The sequence below is a fragment of the Haliaeetus leucocephalus genome, unplaced genomic scaffold, assembly GCF_000737465.1.
Source record: "Haliaeetus leucocephalus isolate CR32 unplaced genomic scaffold, Haliaeetus_leucocephalus-4.0 Scaffold417, whole genome shotgun sequence".
Taxonomy (NCBI): domain Eukaryota; kingdom Metazoa; phylum Chordata; class Aves; order Accipitriformes; family Accipitridae; genus Haliaeetus; species Haliaeetus leucocephalus.
This window is the reverse complement of record NW_010972853.1, coordinates 3,042,670-3,067,703: the sequence shown is the minus strand read 5'-3', so window position 1 is coordinate 3,067,703 and position 25,034 is coordinate 3,042,670. Positions and strand designations below refer to the sequence as shown.

General features: G+C 35.1%; 1 protein-coding gene across 1 annotated transcript in view; it reads right to left on the bottom strand.

Moving 5' to 3' along the window:
- FSIP1 (fibrous sheath interacting protein 1) overlaps positions 1-25,034 on the bottom strand; it is an 82,681-nt gene that overhangs the window by 37,713 nt on the left and 19,934 nt on the right. Inside the window, exons 10-11 of the mRNA XM_010574280.1 lie at positions 23,677-23,841; positions 15,887-16,024 (exon numbers count right to left, since the gene is read on the bottom strand). Coding sequence (XP_010572582.1) covers positions 15,887-16,024; positions 23,677-23,841 — 303 coding nt within the window. The remainder of the gene's footprint in view (positions 1-15,886; positions 16,025-23,676; positions 23,842-25,034) is intronic.

Here is a 25,034-nt window from a genome sequence, read left to right as displayed (position 1 = left end):
TCAAAACAGAAAAAGTCATTTACTGTCATGTGTCATCTGTCTGGTAGACGGCAGGTGCCTATTCTCCTTGTTTAACTGTATCAAAATGTATTCAATATACTCACATAAAGGTTACCCTAATATTTAACAATTCAAATATTTAACAATTCAAAATCAAGCTATTCAAATAGCAGCTTATTTTTACATAGCACCTTTGTTTCTAAAGGCCCTTGAAGTGCTGCATGAAACTACCTAAATTATTAGTTAGAAAAATAAGTCAACTGTTGAGTAATGAGTATCATTACAAAGAAAGGGAAAAAACTAAAAAAACAAAACCAAAAGACAACCAAACAACATACAACTGGCATAAAAAGAAATCCCTGACACCAAAGAGGAGTTTAATAAAATTAGGAATAATAAAATTAGCTGAGCTGGAGTGGGTTCTGGCATTGGTGCTTATTTCTACTGTAGTTAAATACAATTCTGATATTTAAAGATTAAAAATCCTATTATTTCAGTTCTGTTTCACTGTATATACTGCCAAGTTCCATGTCAAGAACGTTAAAAGAAATCCAGATGCTCTACTTGAAGAAAATCACCAAAACAGGGGAAACAGGTTTTATTCCAAGAGTACCTTGAAAATTGAGACAACAGGAAATCTAATTTTATTCTGTTTTGAATATAATAAAGATACTTTTTATAAATGTAATAACTTAAAATAATATCTTGTAACTTATTGCTCAGAGGTGAAAAGTAAGCAAAAGAATCAAAATCCCTAATTTTAACATTCCATCTTATTAAAAGATCATGAAGTTATCTCTGAAGCAGCAAGCACTTTTAAAGATTCACATTTTATATAGAGAGAAAATAGTCTAGTAAAGCAAAAGATAATTAACTGTAGTGTAAGACTGATGGCACGAGTTTCTGCTCTAGTTCTTTCCATGACACCAAAATTAAAAGAAGAATTTAAATCGAATGATTGCAGTTACATCATTAACTTTGTCACCAGCTCACTGAGACCCTGGCCATGTTTCTTTGTGCCCACTATACCATTCATAACGTATCCAGTTCTCTAAAATGCTTTGACTTCTGTAATACAGTACCAGAAAAAAAATAGTTATGTATTTTTCTTTTAAGGCTTTCATTTTCCAATACAATTTTTCTGATTTTAAAAAGCATCAGTTGCTCACATCTTCTTTATTTTGTTTGCCTACTCTTGACACATGCAGTTACTTATCACATGGAGGAAAGTGTCTGGTTTATCACTATGATCTGAGGAATTCGCATTTGGATTCTTGATTTAAAATTTCCAAGACTTTCCAAATTAGCAGAATTAACTGAATTAGGAAGAAACCACAAAGCAAAAGAAAACAAATACACTCACTTCCCTAGACGTTCCATGGTAGTTTAATCCCATAAAATCCAAAGTAAAGCCTGTTAGATATAAAAGAAAAGTGCAAAGCTCCCAATTTAAGGGCTAGTTACAACTCATTAAAGTAAGGACACATATAATTTGACGCATTAGAATGTATGCTGAAATATAATTAGTGGCTATGAATCAAACCTGGCTGGATTAAACTAATTCCTGGAATGCTATTATGGAGAGTACCTTGTGGAGAAAGAATGATCCTTCTGTTTGCACAGCAACTAAACAGCTTCAATTTACTTTTAAAATTGACTTGAATAGAGATAAAGGCACAGCATTTCAAAATGTGGCCTTCTAAATATAATCAGCCTGAATTATGCCTGTTTCACACCGCAGTACTTGCAACCTGGTTACAGGCAGCAGGGATAAGGCTGCACTCAGCTTATTTCACTGCTTAATTTATATGGTAATTACCACACCACAGCCAGAATAGAGAGCATCTGCCAAAACTGAAGGCCCCAGAATAATAAAACTGACATGTGCTGTGATATTGTTGAAGTGCTGACTAAGAAACTTCTTTTATCTCCTCTTGAAGCTATAAAATGGTATTCGTGTTATTACTAGCAGGGAATTTTAACAGCCTTGCATTGACAGCAATTATGTAACACATGCACAAAACAATAGAGTTTCACATCACTTAATAAATCCTTGAGCTCTCTTAGCACCAGATCTCTCGCTGGCTGGATTTTATGGTCTGGTAGTTCTGTCCGACCTTCAGAACACTGAAGTATACAAACCACAAAAGCACTAGAAAATTATTAGAAACAACTGGCTTTTCTCACTGTTGGATCTATTTAATGAAGAGGGCATGATGCATAATCATGGAGGTTAATTAAAAGATTTGCTCACTCGCTTTTCTCTGCAGCTAACTGCTGTTGTGAACCCCTGATATTAAAACAAGCAAGATACAGGTATTACTTTTCCTACTAAGAACATCCTCTTATTAAGCAACACTTGCTTTTAAAAAAACAAGCAAACAAAAAAAACCCAACAAACAATTCTTATAGCATGTAACAATTGAACAAATTCAATCTAATTTATCTTCTGTTAATTTCTATGAGAATAAAAACATGTCATTAATGTAAGGGATCGAATTTTGCAGCTGATTTTCCTGCTGAAATTATCAATTCAGTTTCCAATACTATGCTTTATTTTTTTAGCTTTAATATATTGCACCTGAAGCTCCTAGCTTCAGTACAAAAGCTTCATAAACAAATGAGAAACATTCTATTATAAAGGTTTAAAAAACAAATTGTTAGATAAGGAAGTGTGGGCAATTGAAAAATAAAGAATACAAACAAAAGTTAAAAGGCCATTTCTGTATCAAAACTTATACTAAAAGATCAATTCACATGGCACAAATCCTCCCTCCTTCTCCAATCAAAAATTATTTGATAGGTGTATCCATTCAAAAACAAGTGACACTCTTTCACCTTCAGAAACTAGACAGTCACTGAAAGTCACTTGGTAATGAGACAGAGAATAAGCCAGCTATCAAAGTTATTCATACAATAATTTCAAACACTGAGAATTCAGTTTTCTTACTATTTACAACTAGAAAGACATTTGTTTGCATTATGATGGTTTCCACGAATTCATTACGCACCACTTATTTCTCTCCACACTTCATATCTATACTCCTGATCTATTTACAGGTTAAACTGTGTATCATTCTTAAAGAGTTTAATATATGCATAATTATTATTTCTAATCTTTGTCCACAAATCAGTCCATACTCTCTACGTTCTATACAAGACTTACTTTTGCCATTTCTTGAATTCACATAATTCAAGTTCATTATTAGTATTATTAGAATAATATAAGTTCAAGTTAAAGACATGCCTTTCTAAGGAAGCGCCCCGAATCCATTATCACACCATACTTGAAATTACTCTTATAAACATAGGCCACAATGCCTTCCTTTATATACAATACCAAAAAGGTCACTATTCTTTTGCTGCTTTATTACACTAAAAATTCTTAGCTGCTTGTTGCTATCACTTTGAAGTCACTTTCCTCATTACTGCCTTCTAGCTTTGTCGCTAAAAATACTAGTAATAAAAACATTTGTCATTGTTTACAATGACTGCTTACAGTCCACTTACATTGGATTTTATTTCCCCAATCAGTTATCTTAAACAAAAAATTAGTACAAGATATTGCATATGAGTGATAATTCTAGCAATAAACAACGCTAATTACTTTCCCAATTACACAGGTATACCTGTTAAATACATGATAAATCAAAAAACCTTTAAAATGTGTTATACTTATATGCAACCCTTCTCATCCTATACACGAATCTTTGGATTTTTTTTTTTAATAGAAAGAGCACTAACTGCAAAAGCCTGCATTGGCAAGAGCTTCTTTAATAAGAAGATTCTATGAAATTGAGAAAGTAATACACATGGCTTCAACAAAAAGGGCTAAGTCCTATAGACTGCTCCTCACACGCCAGGAGCTTCCAGCACTCTCCTAATAAGTTTCTATTACACTTAAGCCAATAGCAGAGGACAGGCACAAAATGTTTGTTTTCTGTAGAATGAAGACTCCCTGCTGAGAGACACCACTTTTCTTGAGATTTCTTTGAAGGAAAGCTTTGATTTACAGAAAGAAAAGCAGCTAGGAAGAAAAAAGGTCTACTACAACCACATGTTCATGTTTGTATAAGCAGTTATCCAGTTTTAATCTTTTTCCATGAACATCCCAGAAAGTTAAACTATTTGGAACATTTAGAGTTACATAGTCATCTTAGTAACAAATATTGTTTAGTGTTCCATACATACATATATATGTGCACACACCACAGTATAATTACACTACTTTGCAATAAGGCATTAGAGAAGAGAAATTCACTCAGAAGAAAAAATACATACCCTCTAACCAAAGACGGTCAATAGTCCAGGCAGAAAAGACTGTATGACCAAGACATGAACAGCAACTAGATCCCACAAGAAAAGAATGGGGAGCCCCCTGCACATCAGAAAATTAAGACAACCACATGAAGAATGTGGAGGTGCTCTTAAAAAAAAAAAGGGCAGTCAGAGGGCACACAAAGAGAGATTCTTAGTATGGAGGTGTGTTCAATTTTGACTGCTTTTTGCATTGGCGAAAAAAATGACTACATTATTTGGTTTACTCTTCAAGTTACAAAGGAAAAAAAGAAAAAAAAAGAAAAAAGCCTGTGAAGATATAGTGCAAGTACTCTTGAAGGAATAATTTAAAAGTGTCTTTACTTCTACAAAGAAATTTCTTCTATAGAAGAAATTCAAATAAAGCTATTCTCTTCTAAATTTAATTAGCAGAGTAGAAAAATAAAAATTGGTCATATTAAGAAGTAGAGGAAAACATTTCTTACGAAGTCCACAAAGTCCAGTCAGTATTCAGTCTTTCAATGTCAACTTATAATGGGCTTCTTTTTTAGGTACTACCTGAATAGGTAAAACTAAAGGTAACACACTATTTAGTAAGCATATCTCCATAAATAAGTACTCTAGAAGCAAAAACTTGTAAAGAATGATCACTGTCATGCAATATTATGTACCAGTATGCATTTCTCAATATTTGTAAGCAGAATAGTGCCAAAATGAAGCGATAATGGAGGATGTTGGGGAGATCAAACCCAAAACTAAATCAGACAAAAGAAAAAAGAACCAAAGAGAAGAACCTACAACCCTGCTTCTTTCAGAATCAGAGGACTGTGTTAAAGATTAGGATTTATCACAAAGTATGTGGCCATGCCTCTTACATATACGCAGTCAGGTTATATGATGACAATTACACTTGCCCTTCATAGTTACAAAAGTACATGCCCAGAAAGTGATTTCTAGGTCTCAAAGTCTCAACCTACTTCCCCTTTTTATGATGGGAGACCTCAATGACAGGGACATAGGCAAGTCTGAATAAAAACTCTCTTCACCACAGGCCTGAAACAAAGCACTAGGAAAAACAGAATTCATCATGTTAGAAGCCATTAATCTAGATCAACGATGACACTGTCATCTGCAAAAAGGAAGTTCCTATTGCCCACATAACAATCTGTTTATGCATTTTGCATGAGAGAATCACAGTCTGTACAAGCAGTGCTCAGAATGTTACCTTTTCTTCCAGAAGAGCATTCTGCCCATCGCTAGGCTAGAGAAATATCATCCTTCCAATTTATACTGGTTTGGCCCTGAATTTTGTGTTCTTGGATGAATATCTTAATTTCACCACTGTAGAGATGATGCCCTTCCTCCTCTCAAATTTACAAAAAAAAATATGTAGGGGTTAGGTCACTCTCTTGTGTGAAGAAAAACGGAGACAAAGCTACTGAGATAAAATTGTTGAGGTTGAAGAAGGTAGAGGAGTACTCCAAGACAGATGCTGACTTCCTAGGTTGTGTTTCTGAAAGAAAATGGGCAAAATCTTGATCATGACTGGTAACGTGCTTTGTACTTATGGCTGCTTGGGTGTATTGGCATGCTCTGAGCATGTCTAGCAAACAGAGCCTATAGACAAAGGAATGCTCAGCCTGGTAATTAAAAAACAGACTTAGACATGAGATAGGCCACGAGATGCCGAACTCTGCCAAACTGGCAACCAATATGAACACTCAGTAGCAGAATGTTAGGTATCAACATAATTTTTCCTTCAAAAGTTTATATGCCCTCAACTTTTCAGATTCTAATGAGAGGGAATATTATAAGCGAAGATTTTCTGGAAAATCTTCCTAAGTTTTTTTTTATACTAGCCTGCACTCTGCAGCATAGCTAAAAAATAGGCTGTGTAATTAGAGTATTTAGATCAATGAGACAAAACTTACAAAGCTTTTCTCAAACCAACTTTGTTTGACTCTGTAAACAGGATTACAGCGTTTCTGAAAAGAAAATTATTGCATTCATGCTAGAAATACTGCTGTTGTCACCTCAGGAAACTGTTTCTAGAAGCCAAAAATCCATCAGAAATACTTCTAGCTTTCAGCTAAGCTTTGTCGTAAACCTCTGATTATCAGATTTATCACAGTATGCCAAGTTTGTGTTAATATATTAATTGTAATATCCATCTTATCTATTGATTTAATGGACTTTGTATACTCTTAGGAATCATACCAAAAATAACTTTTTTCTTTAATAGTATTGCCTTTTATAGGTGAATATACATGATGCTTATATAGTTTAAACTGAAATACATGAGATGTCAACACCGATATTACAAATATTTGTAATGAAAGTCACATCCTGCTAGGACATTTAAGACGTTTTCGGCTTAGAAGGCCCATGTGGCTGTCATGTAGTTTGATGTAGTTTACAAGAGTATCAGCACCCTGTGCAACTGCTATGTGCTTTACATCCTCCACTTTTAGAGATGCTGTTTGATTACACATCCATCCTGGTCTAACAAGTTAAAGTGTCTCAAGAAAAGATTAAAGCTTTGCTACACAGTTTGTACATGCAGACATACAGGCACACATGTATAAGATAAATTTACAGCCAAAAAATTTCTATGTTGACATTTATCACAGACTCTAAATTACAAAATCATCACCCCCAAGATGGAAAGATGCACTTAAATGCTACTTATCAAAAGATCAAGATGTTAATACTCACCCATAAAAGGATAAGCTACACGTTGGATAAAAGGATAAGTACATGTTGCAGAAGGTTTCCTCCACAGAAGCCCTGTTGTTTTTCTTCTCTCATTTTCAATGTGACATCTCAGGGCAAAGTAGAAACATAGCCTTCCCCTACAACACTTGCAGAGAAATAGAGGCTTTCCCCTGACTATTTCTCTTTAGTTTACAGGGTGCAAGCAGGCCAACAAAAACAAGGCTTCTTTCCTGCAGAGATTAAAGAACAGTGCTAACTGGCAGCAAGGAATGAGGAACTCCTAGGTTTGCCAATAGAGATGTGTAACAACAAGTAAACACCTTCTCCTTGTCTCAAAAGGACATGCACACTTCAATGATGAAAATTTTATGCTGTGGACACCTGTACTAACCAGAGAAATTGTTAATCATTATTTTAATACCACCGCAGCTAGAAACCATAGTCATTGCATTGAACTGTGATGATAGATGTTGTACAGACACAGGAAGAGAAAGGAGAAAAGAAAATTCCAAACCAACCTGTAAGTATATCCATACAAAAGCTACATGTACACAGGTAGTCAAGTACGAGGAAGACACTGAAACTCCACTGATCAATACGCTTGACTGTCTTAAACCAGAAATACAATCCTCACCAATTCACTGAAAAATGTTTTGAAAAGGCTTTAGGCATGAGGGAAGCAGAGCAATATGCAATTGTTTGAAAGTATAACTGGGTGATGCACTGTCCTGCTTTGAAGTCATGTATTTATCTCAACCATGAACTAAAGATGACAGGTTGAAAGAAAGGGGAGTGAAAGGAGTGAAAAAGGGCCTTGCAAGTGGATACACACAACCTGGTTTAGACATGATGGTGGGAGAGGTCAGAGGTAGATAGATGGATGGCATAGTAAAAAAAAGTACTAAGCAAATACAAGAACACTGTTATATCATATTTGCTGAGGTCAGAGAAGACAGAGGGTATGACAAAGGACATACTGAAAGAATAATGTAAGAGCATAGAAGCAAAGCAGTTTTCATTAATTCTATCATCATCTAAGACAAAACATACTTCCAATATGAATCTGATGGTGTCAAATGCCATTTAAAAAGTAGTGCAGTTACAGTTAAATTTAAATCGTGTTAGAGACACAAAACTGAAAGAGATCAAACAATGACTATAAACAGCACTACAAGAATTCAGAGATGGGTGGGTAGTCAAAGATGGTTTGTTTGTTATTTTAAGATGGCAAACACCGTAATACATAGGAGAAAAAAGATGAGAAATCTCAACTCTACAGAAGATGATGAGATCATACACAAAACATTGGGAAAGAGAATGGAAACAAATATAGTGGTTAGAGGGGGAAAAAAAAAAAAAGAGACAAAAGGCTTCCTTTGTTCAAAATTAGCTGAGAGAAGTACAAGAAGGGAGATGCTTCTCAGTTTTCTCCTACACATTCTGGGGCAAACAATTAGCAGAGTTGTTGTCTTAACTGGAAATTCTACATTTTGGGAGAAGGAGGATCAGTACATTGAATTGACAGAGAATTTGATCATTCTTATCTAGAAACCCATTATGTTTAAAACAGGTCTCACTGCAGGTATCAAACTCCAGCAGCTGGCAATGTTACTTAGCATCATATGTATGTAGTTCAATTTAACTGGCTCCAGCATCTACATAAAAATTATCTTAACAATTTTCCATATAATCTAGAAGCATCATTACAATTTTAACTGATTAATATTTTAATATAGTTTAGTATTTAAAAAATAACATTTATTAAAAATATTTAATTATATTAAGTCTTAATGCAATTTATAGTTTTCAAATTATTTATTATAAATACTTTTAGCAGCTGCTTCATTCTTGTCCACAGTACTGTGAAAAACAATCAATAAATAGGAAATTTATTTTAATCATATGGGTGAGATTATTTAAATTTTATCAGTCCTGCTATTAATCTTACTGCTTTCTTCATGTGTGTAGTAGCTGTTAAATGAGGAACATAAGGTTTTCACAGTAATATCTTTTCCCAGGTGGAAATGCTACCACATTTCATTCTGAAATAATTTTGTACAATCACATAATGGGAACAAATTCTTGTAAAATTTGAATAAACAAGATCTGTTTGAAGCTTGGCAACAACCTGGCAAGCAACTTTAGGACCCGGTAGATACTTCCTGAAGGAATAATGTAGGAAGTGGTACATCTCAGCCTTATTTAGGTAAGTTGTCCTTTTTCCCTGTATTTGGTACAACGAAATATGTGTTATGAAAATGTTTTATTAAACGAGTTCTACTTTTATGGATAAACATATGCTTATTCAGAAACCAGCCACTATATTATATTATGTGAATTGAAATAAAGATGTTTGCTATTTGTATGTTACTGCATAGGTATAGGAAGAACCTAGAAGGACCACCAATGCACAAAGTAGTCAAAAAATATGGCTATGTTCCTGTGGTCAAAAGTATTAGCGATTAATTTCTGCAGACACTGTGATTGAAAAACATATTACAGGACTGTCTAGTTGACAAATTACTCTCCAAATATATGGTAGTACTTCATCTTCCCCTCTTCTTCCCTTTAAAGTGGAAGAAAGGAATTACAGTAAATGTCAGGAAAAAATTATTCTCCTTTTCTGGAAGGTGCCTTATACAGACTCAGGATCAGGTACATCGAACTCAATCAGTTTCAGGGAAAAAGCTACAATAAAATTATGTATAACAACAAACTCCCTCATCATCCTGATGCAGGGTAAACCATGAAATGGTTTGTGAGACTTTCTGCAGCACTAAACAATAACTAATTTTATCCTGAGGTTTCCTTCCCCATAGATATACATTATTCTACATCAAGAAGATAAGAATCATACTTTTTGGAGAAAGGTCCTGCAGGTAACCAAAGCTCTTGACAGCATTTATATATTTACTATTTTTGTATCTTTGTTCTGCACCATCCACACCAATTGCTCACCTTCCTGCAAAGTTCACCTATTCAGATAACAGAATATGTGTATTTTCATATTACATGATATAAAAAAGATCTCAATAATTAACAAACACATATTGCATTTGGGCACCAAATTGCATACTTGGGAAAAAATAATTCCTAGAGATGTACAGGCATCTCATGATAAATTTAAGTTTAAGACTAGGCAAACTAGATTCAGCTTGTGGTTTATAAGTACTTACTGCAAATAAACAGACTTGGTTTTTTTCAAGTAGGTATCAGTATCTCAGTCATGTTAAGGAATAACACTATACATGTGTGTGTATACACACAATTATATGCATATATATTCAATATGCATTTGAAATATTTTTGAATTCATATATTTAACCAAAACCCCAAAACAGGCATCTGTAGCTAGATTTCGGGAGGAAAGAATCAGCCTTCAGTGTGAGACATTTGAAATAAACACGCATATAGCCAGCAAAGGTGAAACTATCTTACTTAACAGCTTGCTTGGATGTGCATTTAAACCCACTGCCATGAAGAAATTCTACACATCAAACATGCTACTGAATTATTGCAAATGGCCAACTAGTAGAAGCCACAACTGAAAAATAACTACATTTATTATTCTTTCTATATAAAATTCTTTTCATTAATGCTCAGCAACACGCATTTGGCAGCTGAACATTTTTTTTTGAAGCAGCAGTTAACAATGCAATTCACAAAACAAAGATAAGCTCAATGGTTTCCAGGAAACTGAAAGATGAAAGAATGTGGAGAGAGTCAGCCATGGTTTCAAATGAAGAACAAGTGAACTAAGGTCAAACTAAAACCTAAAAGAAATTCAGCAAGGGCCCAGAAACCAGGGTACAGATACATTTCAGTTGGATTGAAATTTCACAATGCATTTCAACAATGCATACAATACATTCTTTGGTATATTAATTCACTGGGGACAATTTTTTCAAAATAAAGGAGGAACTCAGATTCCAAAGCCCTTAGTTTCATTACTTCTAGCATAATACTTAGCAGATTTTCTGGTTTTTATATCAATTGTAAACTACACTAAAGTCATATCTTCCAGCCTGGTTTTGTGTGCTCAGTTCCAGACTTGGCTGAAACCATGAAGTCTCACAGCACACATGAGCTACAGTGTAGTGGAGGAATCCATAAATGTTAAAATTTCAGAAGACAGCACATACTAAATAGACTGCTCCAGAAACATGATGAATGTACTCCTCCCCCTTGAAGAGAAGGTCAGAGTAAAGCTACCATTATACAAATCAAATTTGAATAATTAATTTTGCAGTAGTGGAAGAACTACAGCATTCTACCACACAGGAAAAAAATAATATTAATAAGTTACCTTTACACCTACTGTAAGTTACTCCCTAACACACAGAGATAAATTCTGCTTAGTTAAACTATGTGTAACTTCCACTTCGGAAACAAAAACAAACAAAAGAAACAACAATAACAATAAGAAAAGATTTTATCTGAGGGATCTTTTTGAAATACATTTTAGAAAGACATCTCAGACACTAAGTTTGTAAAATACTATATTTTAAAATTATAAAGCCCAGTATAACCACACATTCAGAAATAACATTCCTAACTGCTGACAAATCACCTCCTCTACTCAGAGCACTGAATTTATTTTCAATTTTACGCAGTGAATTACAGTGGTTTAGGAAAGAGTAAAGAAGAAATTTAAATGCAATGTGAATTTTAAATAGACAATTTAATTAGCTAAGCTAGAAAAATAACTGAACCTTAAAAGCTGCACACCTGGAATCTTGCCAAAAGTGAGAGGCAATCTCTCACAACCTGTATTTTATACCACAGAAATGACGTTTTCACCAGTAATAATATCCCCTAGAACCATGCCTAGGCATTCTTCCTCTAACATATAGTGAAGAGTGCCACCTATTGAATAACAAACAGTATTTCCCGAAATAATTAAATTATTCTGGAAACATGCCATCCACATACTCCCTCCCCTCAGCCCAAGCATTCAGTTTAGGTTTTCATCACACAGTTTCCTGGCAGAGAGCAGTTTTGTTGCTAACATTGTTACAGAATTGATGGCCAAAATACTATACTTGTTTCATATAGAAACAAGGCACCCAATCCACACTGCATAAGAGTTATCTGATTTTTAGACATTCCCACACCAATAAGAAAAATTTTATTGAATTATCTATGTTGCATCAGAAGGTGATACCATGCTGTTTTGTCCAATCTTCTCTAGTAATAACCATATTTTCCGGAAATAAGAATAGAAGTTATCAAGGACACAAAACTAAAAAACCCCAGTACTTTCTGAAAACTGTTCTTTGTTCACACAAAAAAGTGTGCATTTTCTATATATTTTACTTGACTGTTAGAAGGAAAAACCTCCTTTCATTCAGACCTGAATACTTCTTTATTTACACTGGCAACCAAAGTATCTCGCATAAGACCTAACACACAAATATTTCATATCCATGTGCCGTCATCTCAGAGTTGTGCCACAGAGCAGCAATGGATAAGACAACACAGTATGTCCCCCTGAAGAAGCCTTACCAGGTGCTGCATAGCACACGGCAACACTAGTCTGGCCATGAGTTACACACTGGTACAGACGACATATTCTTTGTTTATAAACACTGTAAATTAACGTTACAGTCTATCGATTTAGAGTTCTAAATACACACAATCTAGCCAAGGAAAAATGTGTGGTATGTTGCAAGAGTCTGCATGTAACGTGATACCAGACAATACTGCTATAACCCAACCAAGACTTGGAACTGACCCATTTGTACACAAAACATCGGAATGAGTCAGCAGCCCCCTGCATTTCCCAGGCCTGCTGCAGACTATCACACAGTTCCCAGACGCACTTCCTCATATTGTGGGTGCCTCATGAACAAGGTCAGTAGTGACAAAAAGTGATATAAAGGTCAATGACTAGGAAAAGATGACAATGCACATACTTACTTTATCTGTTTACCCATTACCCTATTCAATATACTGAAGTTCCACAGAATTCCTCCAGTTATTTGCCTCCCATCTTTTAATTGTCTAACATAATAGAGCAGTGTATTAAAATGAAGGTCTACTATTGTTTTGGTACTGTGAACAGATAAGAGCTAAATATGCTGCCTTACTGTAGTGACACAAACACACAAAAGTGAACAGCCTCTAAAGCAATCACTGTCTCCTTGTCTGAAGTCTTTGTTCCCATATTCCGTCAGTATGTAAAATTAACTGACATCAGGAAGAACGTGTCAATTAGCCTCTTTTTTTCTTCCCCCAAACCAAAGACTTGGATACAACTACATGCAGTCCAATTAGCTTTAAACCTGCTAGAAGTCTAATCATATTGGCTGTGCAGTTCCAGCACTGCCAGCATAAACCCTGCATATGTGGATAGTGGCTGAAGTTCTTGCAACTGTAGTGACAGTGCTATCAGTAATTGAGATTATACCACTGAGGTTATGCTGCTACCTGAATCACAAAGCTTTTGATCTGCATTGGAGATCCCTTTTTGAGGGTGATAAAAGATAACTGGAACAGTATTTGTCCTAACTCTGATTATTGCAGAAGATAAGCCTACTGCTGACTTGAAGACTTCCGCAAGCCAAACGTAGACTACATGGATTTTTGGTCTGACGCAACAAATGTATATATTAATGTTTTTATGACTACATGAAAAACACTAAAATCAGCTACACACAAGAAAAAAATCTACAACGTACAGCCATGAAAAACTACTATTTTTCCTTTAATGTAGCAATAATAAAGAAGATTACTACCTGAGAAATGTATAAAAATTCTTGATCCTTTTCCTTGTACAACCAAAAAATCATCAGACTGGGGAGGGGATGTGAGGAGATCTCTAGTCCAACCTGTTCAAAGCAGCATCAGCTACGAGATCAGATCAAATGCCTTATGGATTTGTCCAGCCAGGTCTGCAAAATTTTCAAGGGCAGAGATTTCACAGTCTCTCCGTGCAACCTGCTTCCCATTCTTAATTACCCTTGGAAGTTTTGGGGGTTTTTTCCCGGGTGCAACACTCTAGACACAATCTAATGAGTACCAGGTAAAGGGGAGTAATTACTTCCCTTAATCTATTGGCTATGCTCATGTTGATACAGCCAAGTATGCTGTTAACCTTCATCACTGCAGGGCACACTGCTGGCTCATGTGTAGTCTATTGTCCACAATGATGCCAGGCCCTTTTCAGCAGTGCTGCTCCCTGGCCAGCCAGGCTCCACCTTGCACCATTAGAGTTACTCCTCTCTAATGCAGAGCTCCGCGTTTGTCCTTCACAAATTTCATACAGTTCCTGTCAGCCCACTCCTCCAGCCTAACTCCCAGTGAGTGGCAGCCTTGCTCTCCAGCTTACAGAGCACACCTAGTCATTTCATCAAAGGTGGCTGTCAGGTTGGTTAAGCATGACTTACCCTCTGTAAATCCATGCTCAATATTCCCAGTCACCACATTCTTCATTTGCACACCTCTTATGTCAATTATCTATACTGATGCCTCTTGCTAATGTACCAAAATACTTGGGGTTTCCTAGAAAAATCCAGCTTCACCAGGTTACCCATACCAGCTGTCACCTCACCTCAGTCTCTCGTACACTACCATACTAATTTATCTTCTCCACATAGCACATTCTACGGAGAAACAAAAGTTTTCTCATCTCAAATCAGAAAAATAACACTAAACAAAGATGTTAAAATCTTAAAAATATGCATATATATCCAGGTTTTAGCCGCTACTGCCAGCTCAGTAATGCAGTAATGCTTTTTTGAGTCTTCAGCAGTGTCATTCTTGACTTCACCTGGGCAAGGCAAACCTTCAGAGTTTTATACGAAGGTATTAAAAAAAAAAAAAAAGGAAAGGTATTTTATTCCTGTGCTCTTAAGATCTGTGAGAGATCCAATACAAAACAAATACCAACATTGGCTTTCGGGCCAAACAAATGACAACTGTATCATCTTAGGACTCTCCCTTTGTATTCATCTGTTTTTTAATGTTTTATGTATATTCTTCCTAATTCTCTTCTGTATGGGCTGCTTTGTAGCTCTTTCAGCACAGATCAAACAGCACATTTACAATGTATATTTAAAAATGAACAAAAAAATTCCTAAGTCCTTGAGGTTCCCCGTCTCTAGTTTTTGTTAAATATCCTTATTATAACTTGAGAGTAATGTAATAAATTATACTCACTGAAAGAGAAAAGAATAGCAATATATTACTTGAGAGAGGCACATAAGTTCTGGTTTGCACTCCTGGCTCTATAGCTTAGAAATAAATGTAATTTCTGCCTACTAGGTTAACAATAGGATCCTCTTGGATTTCAGATTGCCTTTTCCCTACCTGCTTTTACTCAAAGTAGTAATAATGATGAGATGTGATGTGCTTATGCTAAAACAGTAATGATTTTTTTACTACCATTTTACTTACATGCTCCTATTTTAAAGGCCCTTGCACCTACGAAATTCACGTATTAATTGAAAATTAAGTTACAAAAATACACTAAATGAATTCAGCAAAACTAAATCACACAATAACTTGGTGTATACGACATTCCCACCAGACTTGGTCCTTCAAAGAACACTGAATTACATGAGCCACAAAAAAATCCTTTTAGGATATATTTATATGTGATTGTTTATGCTATGCCCCTCTGGGAAGATAGGAGAGGAGAAGAGGAGAGGAGAATAATTTCTTTCACTTTGAAAGACACTATGTTAATGGGAAACATGCATTACAACTGAAAAACATGTTTCCGAGATTAAGAAATATTATTTGAGATTTTTGCTTGTATATTTCTTTGGTGATTCCTTCAGGAATTTGCACAAAGTTGCAGAATTTTATTTTACTTTAAGACACAGGGGATGATAAATTCCAAAGTTTTCAATCTGAGGGAAAAAAAATAGGACAAAAATGGAAGACTTACAAGGTTTCTCTCAAAGGATTTCAGCTGATGATCTATTTCTTTGAGACGACTTTGTTGATCACGTTGTTCCTTGTTGTCTCGCAGAACCTTTTCACCTGGAACTGCTTCTAGGCTTCTGTTTGCATAAACCAGAGACTCCTGGCAAAAGGAAGAATAGGCAGAAATTAAACACATGATTTTATATTGCTTCAAAGCCAGACAAGGGTTCTCTGGATTTCTATCAGGAAAGCATTGAAATGTTTATAATAATGTGTCAATTTCAAATTTGGCAAATGCATAATTTTTGTTATGCACATTTTCAAATATAATAGCTAAACATCAGGCTGGACTTATTTCAATAAAAGAATTCTTCCCCTTCATATATTAATAGGAATTTCTTAGTCTGCAGAGCTAACACTTTGATGTTTAAATTCTAGTACAACAATAAAAATGCACTGAGAATTTGGGAGACTGAATGAGGGGTTCAAAGCTTGCTCCTATTAACCATACTGGGATTAGAATTAGGCCAGAAGGTAAAGGAAGAACTGAACTGAAATGACTGTAGGTTTTTGTTTACTTGATATCATGGTAAATGAGAAATAACCCTCTTTCTGTAAGTTGGAGTTAGATGCACTACCATTATTGAAGAGTTGGGTTACACACTCTCACATCCTTCACTAGCTTTGGATCAGATTCTTAAGTTTGTATCAGTCCTAAATACATTTGAGGTTCAATATTGCATGTAATTGAGATCATTAAGAATGACAAGTATTGGCAAAACAGCAAAGTTATGTTGTAACTGGGAAGAAAACAGGGCTTTCTCTTGCAAGCCAAAGATCCTACAGAACAACCCAAGGAATTCATATAATGGTAGAGGGGAAAAAAACCCTGTTAGTCAATTCAACCCAAAGGGACATGAGCAACCCTTTAATAAAAACATATTCTATTCATTCTTATGTTCAGAAGTAGCTCAAGCAATCTTAATAAACACACACAAGGAAAAGAATTTCAAGTAGTGTGTCTAATTAGAAGAAAAACAACCTTTGCAATTTAACATTCAACGAAAAATTTCTCAACTATAACATAAAAAAAAAATTGTGAGCATCTGTAAACAACTTTTTCTGAACTTCAGACAAATCTATGAGTTCTGACATTTAAACCAAACTATTAGTTGCCTGAAAATAAACTCATTTTAACACAGTACAAATCTTTGGACATATATTTACAATCAGCAATAGTTGGCAGTACCACATGCTAGTAATTTTTCCTATAACAGAGATATAAACCATACCATCTGTTAATGACTACAATCTCTCCAAACTGGATTGAAGTTTAATGTGGGCCACTTAAAGCCAAATTCTTAATACTGAGTGTCTAAATCTAGGCCTCTAAATACTGAGAGAGTTTTTTTAATTAAATATGATCCCCAGTGGCAAGAAATCTGCATGACTGACATCTATACAGAACATAAAAACCCAAAGGACTTATTTAAACTTGTGTTTATTAATACATGAAACAAGGATATGACCTTTATACCTGCAGTATAAATACAGAGCTGGCAAAGCAGCTCAAAGTATAACAACTCATGCTCCCTCTAGTAAGAGGAATTACTTTTACATGGCTTTGTTCTTCCACTGATTTTAATACAAGTGAAATTGTTCATGGAAGGGCAGAGAGGAAGATGATGGCATCATATTTTTTTTTCTTAAAAAAAAAAAGTTACAGCTATTTCTGCAATCACATTTCTAAACCCAGTCTTTTGATCTGTGCATATATAGAGACATTGTCATGTGAGCAGTTAGTGCTCAGCATGGATCAAAGCTGCAGTTATGATTTGTTTTAAAAAGCAATGTTATGAAGATACCCATAAGAACATGCAACGAGTGGTACTGAGAAGTCACTAAATACTATATTATACTTCCCAGTATTTTATTTGGGGGGTTATATGCATGGACTACTGGTTGATATTTTTATATGAACTCAGCCTTCAATGAAGAATAGAACTCAAACTGCCAACAGCATCTCTGAATATTGTTGCTGCAATACCAGCTAGATTTAAAAAGGTGACAGTAAGAGGAGTCATAAGATCAAAAAAGTTACTACTTTCAAATTTTTTACTGTCTTTTCCACATACACTTCTGAAGCAAAGCTTTATGCACATCTCTGTCCTAGTCTTTCAAAGTTTCATGCATAAATGTTTCATTTTACAGACAGCTCAGCTGCTGCAAGCACTTACGAGCAACCCCTTCAAACTTTAGAAAAAACCTATGTATCATAAGTTATTTTTCCTTTTATCACACTCAGTATGATTTTAAGCCTGGTTGCTTCTCTAGTAATGCAATATCGTTCTATCAAAAGAAATGCTTAACTAGGATAAACATGACAACTTTATTCTCCATAAACTTTTCTTGAATACTGATCTCTGCCATGATACCTAATCAATTTTTATCAGAGAGTGCTGGATAAAACTTGAACTATGAACATTTACCAGAAAACAGAATTAAAAAGTACTTGTTTCAACATGTCTCCAACATCAACAGCCACAACTGATATAATTCTATTTAGAAGAGATGGTGAAAAAAAAAAATTGTTACTATTTACTCTCTCTCTCATCAGCATAGTTTTGCACACTTCAATCACATTCCCTCTTACTCCTTTTTTCCAAACTGAAGAATGTCTCTGTTTAAGTCACTCCTTGCATAAAAGCCATTCTATACTTCTGAGCATTCTGGTAACCAGTTTTCCATTTTTTCCTGTACTGGTTATGAGATCCAGGGACCACAACTGCACAATAGTCAAGCTATATGGTGCACTACAGATGTGTACAGCAGCACAGTGATATATTCTGTTTCATTCTGTATTCCTTTCACATTGTTCCTAATAATCTATTTGATATCTGACCACTATGGAACATTAAGCTGCTGCTTTCACTGAAGTGGTTCTTATAGTCTCGTTTCTTTCATCCCTGAATAGTAACTCATCAGAACCATATGAGTAAAGTTAAGACTTTTCCCCACTTACTGATTTTTTTAATATTTTTCTCAAGATATCGTGAAATAAGGGTAGGAAGTATTACACCACGGAAAACATTTTATTCTCAATCTTTCAAGCGCTTCAAAACTTTTTATGTTTCAATTATATAGCATGTGTAGGTCGTGGAAGTCCACTTGAGATTAATAAAGATCTAAAAATCTTAAAGATAAGGTAGAAAATAAAACTGTTAAATATGTTACACAAGGGAAAATATAAGTACTTTGCAACAGCCACAGCTGTAACAATCATAATGCAAAACAGAAATATCCAGTATTTGAAATGGTGAAAATGACTTGTTGCACTCCTTTTTCTCCAAAATTTTATAAATAAATAAAAACAAAATCCCACCTAATGAAAGATATTAGTGTCATACAATCTTGTTGAGCCACAAAACTGGCTGATCAGCCTATTAACCTGCTTCTAACCATGCCCTGAAATAGAGATAACAGAGATACCTGTCAAAATCATCTGTTTTGGTGAAGTGCAGCCATAGAGTATAGGCTATCAGAGTTCATTAATTGAAAGATTAGTGTATATGTTCAGAATTTTTTGTCATTGAGTATTTATTTAGTTTTAAACTGTTAACCATAGTCTACTGCTATAATTGAAAAATGGAATATTTTTCTGATAAAAGAAACCAAATCAGGTATGAAAAAACTCATCAAGGTAATACACAACATTAAAGTAATTATAAGACAATCAAGCAGACAGATACTATTGTTTCTTTAAACACTGTCTCCATTTCCTTTTATTTTCAGGTAGTTTTCCAGTTTTTCAAGCTGGTAACTGTACTCATCACACACAGTCTTACACTTCATATTCTTCATTCTACTGTCTCTTCCAGGATTACCTTCAACTTAATTTGTTCTTCCCCCAAACTATGAAGTAAGACAGACGCATTTTTAAATATTTAATGATGTTGGCACCAGAACAAAGACATGTTTTGGGGAGAAATACAGTTTTGATGAGAGCAGCTCAGCTATGGTACTGTAGGATAATTAAAGCCAGTTGTTACAGATTTCAGAGTCAGAGCATTGATCCTATATCGTGCCAAAGTATCTACCAGTGGCAGAAAGCAGCTCTCCCATTGAGCCAGCGGTGATCAAGTGTTTGCATTTTGAAAGTTATATTTAATGCAATTCTTGGAAGAAAACAATGTGCAGCTTTATGATATGCAATTCTAAGCTAATTTTGGTTTAATTACTTCTAAAATTCTAAATGAAAATCCAAGCACTACACGAACAATTTTTTTGCAATGTTCCCCATCACTACTGCATTATATCCTACTCAACCACAACAGATGAAATCCACATCTCATGGAAATCAGAAAGAATTTCAGCACTGATTTTTAGAAGAATGATTAATGTCACTGAAATCAGCCTCTTCTCCAAAGGAAAGGACATCCATGTTCCAAAACAGACTTGTGTCCCATAACAACTAGCCTCATTCAAAATAAATTCTGTACATTCAGGATTTTTTTTAGCCCTCTCTTGGTACCTTAATTAAAAAAAACCCCAAACTTTAAAAAAAACAAACTCCTAAGAAATAAATATTGCAATGCATTCAAATTTGCATTCCATAGCATCTGTGCAAACATCTTTATCTAGCAATTAAGTTTGCAGAATTTACCTCAGTTATAGGAGAAGTAGTGATACAACCTAAACTGAAACTGAATAAAAGAGATCAATAGAAACTTACCTGAGACTTCAACAATACCAGATTATCACTATCAGTTTTGAATACTACAGACCCCCAGTCTCACCAACAAATATTTTCTCCCACAATGTTTAGAGAATATGTGTGAGGGTGAATAAATAAGGTAATTCCTGCATATTTAATTCACCCTATTAGTAAATTAAATGTGTTCCACTTCTAACTGGTTTTACAGAAGACAGCAGCCTTCCAGTGCTGATAGCTAGTTTACTTCCTCATTTAGTTGCTGTGGTCAACTGAAGAAGCAATTGAAAATCTTGTCATTAAACACTTGACATTAAACCCAACAAGGGGCAGACAACCAGAACTCTTACTGCCTTTGTCTTGCATGTGTCTTTCATGCTAACATATCACAAAGCAAGATCTTCTTTTAGCAAAAGCACCATTCAATTAATTTCTCAGACCCTTTCTCGGTAGGTATCAGTTGCCTTTGATCAGGTTCCAAAAGACATTCAGTACAAAGAATTCTGATATTTTTCTGTGACTGACCTATTTTTCTGATATCAGAACTAATGCTTCAAGAATAATAACAAGTTTTTTGAAAAAGCAAATCCATTAAAACTTCCAGTTTATGACAATATTAGGGGATATTGATTGTGATAAACAAGGCTGTTTTAAAAAGACCATGAGCAGCAATGAACTACTTGTAAAAAAAAAACAAAAACAAAAAACACCAAACAAACAACAAAAAAAACCACCACCAAAAAACCCCCCCAAAAACAATCTTTCTTTTGCCTTTTGACAGGAAGGTCTCTAAACTCAAAATAGTCATTAATTTCTCAGCTACTGCTGCATGTTACTTCCTGTTTTTTTGAAAAAGCAACTGTTAAAGGAATTTGAAAACAAAAGGTGTTGAGAATGAACTCACAGCTTAACCAAATTCAGAACTTGACCTGTTGTTATTGCTATGTATGAATTGAAGAGTGATTTTTTTTTACCTACTAAAACAAAAATAACCATAACACAGAACACAGGACTAAAGGCTAAACGTGGTACGAGGCTTCCACAGTAAGCAGTCAGGTTCCTGAAGTCATTTTCTCCTTCACTTACCATAAAAAAAAAAAAAAAAAAGGGCAGCTGAAATTCTATGTAAACAAGCCCAGTCCTGTCACAGTGCCAGGTACAATCAGACTGCACCTATGAAATCAGGCTCCATGAAGAACTTAACACTGGCTTGCCTAAAGTCTGGATCACTATGAAACCAAGGCAACCATTAGACACCCTGTCCTCTGCTGAGAGAAGCAGCTCTGGACATGCAAAGAAGCAGGAATGAAGGCACCTACAGGAATTTGGAGTTAACAGGGAACAGATCTGAAAATCAAGACACTTCTGTAATTAGATAGCTGCAGAGTGAGAGGGTTTACTTTTATTGTTTGTTCTGTTGGGTTTTTTTTAAATTAGTTTTGCACTTATACATAATTACTGTCCTTCTAAATCCAGTTTTAAATAACTAAAGTCTCCTACTCACTTCAACTTATATGTATTCTGTTTAGCTCTTTCTCTAAATTTATAAAACCAACTTTTAATAGTCCTATTCTTTGGTATCTTTCCTTAAAATGACTCATATGTTTAAGTTTATCTGAACAACAAAAACAACAAGGACAAATGGAATCCTGTGTTTCCCAGAACTACAATGTTTAAAAGCCTTTTATATGTTGCAAAATAAAGTTGAAGGGCAACTGCTTTTCACTAATGAAAGGTAATTTATGAAATTAGCTATCTCTTTTGGGTTGTTAAGTTTAATATTATTCAAATAGATAATGCATTACTCTTTAATAAGCATACACATAAATTCAAGTTTCTATTCAAATAATTCTGAGCTTTTACGTGAAAAGGAAGCAACAACAACCACTAGGACAAAAGTTCCCAAACAGAGTGTTCATTATCACAGGCAGTCGCACTAACTTCAAGCTGATGTCTCATAACAGTGAACACAAGATCCAGCAATCATCGGCAAGCTCAGGTCCATGAACCCGAAGTTACTGGGCAACAACTGCATTTGAGTAAGGGATTACCCACTAGAGGGAGTTGCTGTTTCACACATTAAATCCCAGTTGGTAAATAATCAACCTCAAAATGTGACTCTTCTGGAACTGCCAGAGCAACAGAAAAGACTACTATAGGTAAAACAAAACCTGAAGTTCAGGAACAAGTCAATACAAAATAGGACATTAAAGTGCCTTTAGAAAAATAAAAAAAAAAAAAACAAAACCACCACCCCACAGGTATTTTAACTGTTCAAAGAGATGCTTCTCATACACTGGTAACTGAAAACAGTTTTGCCAACATACACTCTTACAGAGCCTCTGATACACCTGTTCTGGCTATAAACTGCAAATTTTACAAAAGTAAACAAGTTTTGTGCAAATCAGTGCAAAATAGGAATTATGGCATTTTTATCTTGTATTTCCCCCATTATATCAGGGGCAACATTACTGGGGCATGGGATAAATTGGAGTCTTCTATGCACAAAAGTCAAACATTTCTCAAGGCTGAGACCCCAAACATTCTGAATACTGCTAAAAATGGAAAAAGACAAAGGCCATTAAAAACAAGGGACATACAATTTCAATCCGTTTTCTACAGTCATTAACATTGCTTATCAGTAATTGCTTTATCTTTCCAATCATAAGCAAAGAGGCACTTCTGGAATCCTGAGATAAGAAGAAACCTAATTCTAATTCCCAAAGATGAATTACCATGGGTAATGTGTTACTGTTCTGACAAAACCACTGAGGCCCTCACGCAGTTAAAAACATCTGAGTTACCAATTCCTGCATACTAAATTTCTTGTTGAAATTGTGGAATCAAAAAGCGTTAAAAACAAGACAGTCCTTGAATTATATACCACTCAAAATAGCAACATATTATTTTTCTATATAATTTCTGTAGCCAAAGATTTCACTTCATTCTTTAACACATATACTTCAAGAACAAATAGAAGATACTAAAGAAAAATTTAAAAAACCCCAAGTACAGACACATGCTGTATTTTCATTTATATCGGATCTCAACACACACTTCAAACAAGAAATCTGCAACATAAGCTCTGTTGTGTAATATACCTGATAAATCTGGCTTGGAAGTTTTGAGCAAGAGCTGGAAATCGCAGAAAAATCCCCATCAGATAGTAGTACTTGAAGCTTAATGTCTATCTCATTTAGGTGATGAAATTCCATCGGTTCAGGTGTGTACCCTTCTCCTGGTGCCAGCCAGCCAGATACATCCTCCTATTGAAAGATAAAGAAAATATTTAATCCTCATTCTCAAAGGAAACAGACATTAAAGGCAGTTACACATCAAGTGTATTTATTTTTCAAATAAACCATACTTAAGAATAAAATGTAAGTTTTCATCCACCTCAGTATATAGCTGAAATCTGCCAATATTCATGTATGTAGCACACTCAAAAGCAGATATGGACAGAACAATTAGAGGCATACATTTTTCATTTTGAAATATAACCAAGCAGCAACTTAAATGGACTTCAAAAATACATATATTTAATTTTATTTTTAGAAAGCATGTAGAATGCATCTACATGCATTGTTAAAGTGTAATAGCAAAAGAGATGTTGTGTTAACCTGAATAGACTTCTGCTATTATTTTACTTATTTCTATAAAAGTCCAAAGCCTGTGTCCTCACTGACTAGCCACTCAGAAGCCCTGAAATAAAACTGCTTAAAGCCAGATGTTTTGCCTCCATGCCAGCTGGCCAAAGAGCAATCATACAGCTCCCAATCCAAGTTCCCCATCCATTCTTCTGAAGGTTATACAACTTCCTTGATCAAGTTTTCTTATGCCCAAGAGAAGCACTTTGAGTAGCTAGCCCCTTTTTCTTAATGACGCATCTCACTTTACAGCCTCTTAGCCGAGTTAGTCAAACCTTCAAAACAGTCTCATGCCGTGCCTATGGCTGCTCCCTTTCATGGATGCAAGCTGTTCCCTTGTTGCAGTTTCTGTATTTGTTCAACAAGGCAGTCCCAGCTCCCTTTTGAAGGAATAATGCTTGTTGTGGTCTAACTTGCATATAGATCTTGCTGCCCCGCACTGCACAGTAAGCATCACTTTCTCATACCACTGACATGAAAATCAATTTAGGACTGTTTTGCTCCTTTGCAAGACAGTGCAGAGGATAGAAATGAAGAGGAAAGCGTCTGGCAGACATATATCCACCAGTCCTAAGACACAAAACACAAAAAACATGCTGTAAGCTCCCATTTTCAATGCTAATATTGAGGTGGAAAAGTACAGCCCTCAGAAACTGCACTAGAACTGTCCTTAACATCACCCTAAATCACTTCTGTTACACCTTGCATCTCAGTACTCCTTGTTTGCACACTTACTCTGAAGACACCATATTACAGCTTAAGTCCAAGGAACTGTATGGAGAGTTGATCATATAGTAAACTTGAGACAGCAA